The 6,908-nt window shown below is 42.1% G+C and overlaps 1 protein-coding gene across 2 annotated transcripts; it reads right to left on the bottom strand.

The window, feature by feature from the left end:
- Nucleotides 1–920: 920 nt before the first annotated feature.
- On the bottom strand, nucleotides 921–6,140 carry LOC123139224 (cytochrome b5 domain-containing protein RLF). Of its 2 annotated transcripts, none has more exons than XM_044559025.1 (6): nucleotides 5,851–6,140; nucleotides 5,561–5,750; nucleotides 4,385–4,751; nucleotides 1,753–1,887; nucleotides 1,589–1,639; nucleotides 921–1,346 (listed from the first exon to the last, which is right to left on the bottom strand). In XM_044559025.1, the coding sequence occupies exons 2-6, from the start codon at nucleotides 5,597–5,599 to the stop codon at nucleotides 1,270–1,272; spliced, it is 669 nt and encodes a 222-aa protein (XP_044414960.1). In that variant the 5' UTR covers nucleotides 5,600–5,750; nucleotides 5,851–6,140; the 3' UTR covers nucleotides 921–1,269. The 2 variants fall into 2 exon arrangements, with proteins under 2 accessions (XP_044414960.1, XP_044414961.1); XM_044559026.1 differs by having other exon boundaries at nucleotides 5,561–5,782; nucleotides 5,851–6,102.
- Nucleotides 6,141–6,908: the final 768 nt, after the last annotated feature.

The raw sequence follows: 6,908 nt of genomic DNA, 5'->3' as shown, positions 1-6,908 counted from the left end.
GCTAACCTTTGGGTCATCGCCGGTGCAAAAAAATTAGGGTCTCTTATTTTGCGAGAGTGATCTCATGCCGTGTATTGTGTGACTTGTAACAAACTCTTTTCCCTCTTAATTAATGGATGAGCCAAAGCTTTTGCCTCCGTTTCAAAAAAATTCATAGTTTGCACTTTTGCTTTCTCCATATGGACATCGCCATCTATGAATACATGAACAAAACAAATTGGTGGCACAATGCTACTGTAATTTTGTAGTAGCTAGCTGCTATGTCATACTACTGCCGCTAATGTATAGATGTGATATACATGTAAATGTCATGCTACTATCGCTGATGTATATATCTAGATGTGGTAATGTGTATGCAATAGTGTGAATGTGTTAAAATCTTAAAAAAATCTCTGAAAAAGCTTAATGCGCATATATGTAGATGTGTTAAAAATTTAATGTTTTTTGTTCTTTGACCATTTTCGCCATCATGATAGTCTTTTAATCCTGCATCTCCCGTTGCAACGCACGGGCAATTTTCCTACTATATATAACTTGTATTATGTTGAGCAAATCATCGATCTAGGATACGCGCGGGCCTAATAAACCAGAAAGGCGGTAGTAATTTACTTGAATATATGTAGGGACCATGATCAACTTCCTATTTACCTAGGACCCTGAAATACAAAAGGGCCTAATAAACTCAGACTAGAAAGTATAAGGCTTAGTATTAAAGTGAACAACCCCTAGGCTATAAGTTGGGTCTTGCCAAGGGTTAATTTGGATGTAGCGTTAAGATGCATGTAAAATGAAATACAAGAACAAAAAATTCTATGTGTTCTATTATTTTTCTTGTGATCATGTAGTATGTCAGTATTTGTTCCTGCTCGAATGCTACTACACTGTTTCCTCTTTCTTTGCCTTTCTCCTTCAAACAATAAAAACAGAAGCTCCATTTTTATGCCCTTTCTGAAATAAGACCGCCCAGCAACACAGATACCCAACATGTAGTACTCCCTCCGATCCAAATTAATTGACGCAACTATAGTACAACTTTAGTAAAATTGTACTAGAGCTGCCTAGAGGGAGTACCTTCTTTATACAGCAACCCGTGATAACAATTTGTTTTGCGAGGAGCATCATCATCAAATTTGTTTATTCATCTATTTTCTGTAGAAAATGTTGATCAACCTATCTCCACTATACTGCATCAGCGCGTTGTTTACATTCTTCAGATCATCTCCAGGCGACCAAACTGTACCCGACCCTGAGAACCAGCTAGAGCGTGATCTACTCATTGGGATCCAGGTATCCCACGAGGCATTTCTCCAAGAGGAACTCTGCATTCACCCAGGCATGGTATTTATCTTGAGGAAGTCAAGGAATCATATCAAAATTCGCATAATATATGCACACAAATCCTTTTCATACAACTACGATAGTTAACAATCACAATCATCATGTTGTTCATATCACCAGCTATAAAGTTCGCCGTGTGTTGCTATTACTACATGTTAAAGCATGTTATGTTCTTGCATCAGTCTACAAAAAGCGGCAAGCTTTTTTCAATTTAACTGTGACGTCAATAATAATACTATCAAAAGGATACTGAACAAAGCAGTGCAGTCTTTTCCAGCACCTTTCATAAGCATATCAACTCCTGCAAATGCGCAATTAAATTCACAGCCAACAGAAAATACTAAGGACTGGATATTAGGTTTGATACTTCAAACAGAACCAAAACCTGCACAAGGCTGAAAGTTTACAAGTTACCTCCAGGATGAAATTTCATGTAGGGACCAATATTGTACACACGGCCTTTCAAAACTGTCCAAATACAATCTCCAGTTTTATGCTGCTTAACTTCTTCCAAAGAAATTAGCCTCCGGTTTGACTGTCCCCTAAGCCCTACAGAAACAGGAACATCAGAGAAAAGAAAAGCAACAGCACTACACAAATATGACCAACTGAGAAGAGAACACGTGAAAGTAGGGCCGAAAAAACGGAGGAAAACAAAATCAGGAACTGATAAACAAAACTAAATAAGAGCGCAACGGCAACCAGCATTATTTCCCACTCAAGTTATGATTGTTCACAAGTTATAACTTCACATCCAGTCAATACAACAAAAAATGCATCCAATATGGATTTGGGCACCCATTCAGATTTTTAATATCCTTAGCTGACTATTTATATATTCATCATTTCAAGGAGCATCACACCAATATTGTAGTTAAACAATGCAATAAGAAATGAGACAAGAAGCAAAAACAGTATGGCCAGTTACCTATGCAGGCTATAACATTTCTACCCTTTCTGATGTATAATCTTGTCTTGTTTATACCACAAAATGAAGGGACCAACTTATGTCAGAATAGATTTCTATAATAAGACCATTCCACTAAATCTGAATTGGGTTCATATATCGATGAGTACAGGTGTAAAACTATAAACTAAAGACACACTTTGACCAACAAAAAATCACTGAGACACTTTCACCTAACTTGAATAAAACTACATTGAGCAGTAAAATTCAAAGTTTGCAACGATCTAATTCATGTGAAATATATTGCGTCCATTTAAGCTTTTTAATACCCTCATCTCGCCATTTATATTCATCATTTCAAGCAGCATCACACACATTTAGCACAAGTCCTGGTCTTTCTCAATGTCACCAAATTGTAGTCAAACAATGCATATTTCGAGATGACACAGGAAGCAAAAAACAGTATCACCAGTTACTTCCGCAGGATGTAACATTTCTGCCTTTTCTGATATACCAGCTTGTCTTGTTTATATCACAAAATTAAGGGGCCAACTTATGTAAGAATAAATCTCTAGAAGATCGTTCCATCTAACTTTTCATATATCCATGAGTAAAAGTGTAAAACTATAAACTAAGAACCCACTTTGACCAATAAATAATGAAATAATCACTGGAACACTTTAACCTAGTTTGAATAAAACTACATTGAGCAGTAAAATTCAAAGTTTCCAATGATCTAATTCACATGAGATATATCACACTGTGACAAATGCCACACAGTACAGCTAGACCCCAAAATAAATCTCAGCTGGCACAAAGGAAATGTCATTGGTAAGCAATAACAAAAATTCAATTATGGGATTATATCATTTAACTTTATTAATCATTAATTACTAAGTACTCCCTCCATTTCTAAATATAAGTCTGTTGCCTATGTCTTCTAGGCATAGCCGGTCCCAAGCCCGGGTAAAGGAGGAGGGTTGTGATAGGCTTGGCGAGCCAACGTAACAACTAGCCAGTCCCATGGGTATGAAACCCATTTGAGCGAGAGTAGTACAAGGATGGGTGACCTCCTGGGAAGTCCTCGTGAAAGGGTTTCATATCTAAGGGTTGTGATAGGCTTGGCGAGCCAACGTAAAAACTAGCCAGTCCTTTGGGTATGAAACCCATTTGGGCGAGAGCTCTGTTTTTAAGGCGTCCCTAAGGCGTCGCTTAGGCGACGCCTGGGCGTCAGGGCGCCCCCAGGAGACAAGGCGCCGGCCTTGCCTTACATGTGTGCCTAAGGCGTCCGCCTTAGTCCATAAGGCGTCCAAGGCGTCCGCCTAGGCGCCACTCTGCCTGCCTTAGGCAAATAAGGACGCCTTAGACAGAGCTGGGTGGTTTAGGCGGGAAACAGATAACTGGGAGGGAAGGAAAGGGCGGGAAAGTCTGTTTTGGCACCAACAGGTACTAGAGGGAGAGAGAAAGAGACCTGTAACCATTTTCAGTTTCCCCCCACCCCCAGGCTGGATCTGAGCTTCTCCCCCTCCTCTACAGCAGCTTCTCCCCCTCCTCTCTGGCAGCTTCCCCCTCCTCTCCGGCAGATCCTCCTCCCCTCCTCTCCGGCAGATTCTCCATCCTCTCCAGAACAACAAGCAAGCAGCACCTCTCCGGCGGTGTATGGCTGTATGCCTAGTTGCCTAATGCCTACCAAATTCTACTTAATTCTGTTGCTTACAAGTCTCTAAGGCGTCGCCTCGCCTTATGCCTTAGCGCTTAGGCAGTGAGCCCCCCCCCCCCCCCCCCCCCAGCGCCTCGCCTCGCCTCACCTTACCGCCTTAAAACATAGGGCGAGAGTAGTACTAGGATGGGTGACCTCCTGGGAAGTCCTCGTGAAAGGGTTTCATATCTAGCCTACCCCAACTTGTTTGGGACAAAAGGCTTAGTAAGTAAGTAAGAGATTACAATGCGGACTACATACGGAACAAAAAGTGAATCTACACTCTAAAATATGTCTATATACATCCGTATGTAGTCCTTATTGAAATCTCTAAAAAGACTTATATTTAGGAACGGAGGGAGTAGCATCAAACCATCCAAGAAAAACAGGAGACATTGATGATCAAAAAACAGTACCAGCTAATGTCTTGCATAATTTACCTGCCAGATCTGGATGTGTACGAGTCAGCTTAAGCCAGTCCATTGGGCTAAAGCCCTTCTCAAAAGGAACCTTTGCACGTACAGCAGATTTCTTTAAAGGTTTTGGTTGAGCTGACACATTTGACTGCACAGACTCTCCACTACTGGTTGGTACAACTGGTTCTTTTATATTGGACTCTCGAAGCGATACACCATTGGTGCGACTAGATATGGAACTAGATTTTTCATCAGTAACTGGATTGACTGTTTGCTTGTCATCCTGAACCTTCTTAGTCTCACCATCACCGGCAACATCCTCCAGTGTCATACTTGCCACAGCGATGGAATTAGGGGAGTCCAAACGACCATCATTTTCAGCATAGTCAACCTAGAGAGCAAAAATAAACATTGAATATCAAACAAGTGAGAAACAAGCAACAATATATTGACATCAACTAATTTCTATGCCAAGCCACTAGAACTCATTTCAATAATTCAGAGCAGAACATGTCAATTATATAATTATATAACTACAGTACGCAAAGAGCAACAACAACAACAATGCATGCCATAGGATTTGATCCTCGGTCACAGTAGGCAAAGAGCACTTGAGCAAAATGACACCAAGCAATTAAACGCACTCGACAGGTCGAAGATGGTAAAATCTCTATATGTCTGCCACACTGGAGCCACTGAGGTGTCAAAACTTCAGACCAGATCTATCACAAACAAAAGCAGGGAAGAAAGTAACCCACAATGGACTGGGCAAACCATATGTTTGGACCTTGGAGATGATTACACAACACATGTATAATGCATTCAAGCCCCCACTATGAGCACTTATCAAACAGACAGAGAAATAAGAACAGTGTTATCACACAGAGTGAATAACTGAATACTCTGCTGACTTGATTTGTTGTTCTCTACTACTTTCCTCTTGGATTTCCATTTACTAAATTGTTCATTTATGAACACTTTACTCCTTCTGTTATCATCTGAATTACTGAATATCACCTACGCATCTACACTAATGCACATTATCAGAGGTAACACAAATAACTTCGCATCCCTAATGTAACACAAGCAATTCCACAGGCCCAGCAAGACAAGACCTGTCAGATGTCAGCATCTTCATACACAGCAACATGTAAATGTTTAAATGGACAAGCAACACATGGAAGGAAGGAAGGAACATGCCTTGCAGAAGGTGAAGTCGGACGAGTCCCCATCCGCCATTCCGAGCACGAGGCAGCCGGCAACGAGTGCTCCTAGCCCCGGAGCGCGTATCACAGGTGGAAGAAGATTAGCAGAAACCTAGAGCCGGGTGCGGACTTGGGCTGCACGCCTGCACCTACGCCCCTCCGCCGACGCTGGTAGATCTCCCGCGCTGAAGAGGCGCTGGAAGAAGTTAGTCGAGCCCTGATGGATCGATTGGATCAGGGAGCTGCCAAGGAAACAGATAGGGAAGAAGGAAATATAATCCCCACCTTGGGACGCCGGGACGCGCCGCCGCAGGGTCGGGGACGGAGTGGGGGCGGCCGCCGGGGTCGCGGACTGGAGAGACGAGCGGGACGGCCGGGGCTGGTCGGGTGGGGGGCGCGTGGGAGCTCGGGGACGGAGAGCAGGGGAGAGGGGGGAGGAGGAGAGATGAGACCGGATGGCGGACGAATCTGGGGACACGGATCACGGTAGACGGAGAGAGGAGGGGGAGGAGGAGGACCGGCTTCCCGGTCGGTCAGCGTTGGGCGATGATCAACGGAGGGTAGGTGTCGTGTCGTGTCGTGTCGTGCGAAAACGAGATTCTAGGTCCATTGTTGTGTGCTAATTTAATTTGGGACTTGGCAAATTATTTATTCGCATTGTCTTCTGTTCCGCAACTCCTGACGATGGGTCGGATTAACAAACTACTTTCTCCCTTTTAAAATAATAAGTGTCTCAAATTTAATATAACTTTTTATTAAAGCTAGTATAAAGTTTCCCGCAAAAAAAAAGCTAGTATAAAGTTCAATTATTTTGGAACGGAGGAAGGTAAAGGGAATTGCAAATTTACAAGAAACAATGTACTCCCTCCGTCTAGGTGAGTAAGTCATCTTAGATTGTGCACCGTGACCAAGCAGGAGGGGAAAACGAGAGAAATTAATGTTTATTTGCTAATTAATAGTATTACATGCAATGAACTAACCACTGCATGTCGTGGTTGATAGTCTCAAGTCATTAAAAGCATGCATACCCCTAATTTCTTATTGGTTGATATGTAAAAGAAAAAGAAACGAGTTACTCCCTCCTTCCATCTATATAGGGCCTAATGCATTTTTTAAGACCGCCTTTGACTATTGGCATGATTAATAGTACATGACATGCATAATGTGAAAATTATACCATTGAAAACTCCTTTCACACACGAATTTAAAGGTGTGCTTTGTGTAAGTTGCATGTCATATATTATTGCTCTAATATTTGGTCAATGTTAGCCTCAAAAAACGCATTAGGCCCTATATAGATGGAAGGAGGGATGCACCGCGCCTAAGTGTTTTGGGATTATTTG

This window comes from Triticum aestivum, chromosome 6B (assembly GCF_018294505.1).
Source record: "Triticum aestivum cultivar Chinese Spring chromosome 6B, IWGSC CS RefSeq v2.1, whole genome shotgun sequence".
NCBI classification, from domain to species: domain Eukaryota; kingdom Viridiplantae; phylum Streptophyta; class Magnoliopsida; order Poales; family Poaceae; genus Triticum; species Triticum aestivum.
Note: the sequence above shows the minus strand (reverse complement) of the source record. Positions and strands in the feature narration are given on the sequence as shown.

Coding starts and splice junctions, on each gene's coding strand:
- LOC123139224 (XM_044559025.1), bottom strand. CDS start 5,599: ATGGCGGATGGGGACTCGTCCGACTTCACCTTCTGCAAG. Junction 1,888..4,384: donor TACACATCCAGATCTGGCAG/GTAAATTATGCA, acceptor CTGTTTCTGTAG/GGCTTAGGGGACAGTCAAAC. Junction 1,640..1,752: donor CATGAAATTTCATCCTGGAG/GTAACTTGTAAA, acceptor GCGCATTTGCAG/GAGTTGATATGCTTATGAAA.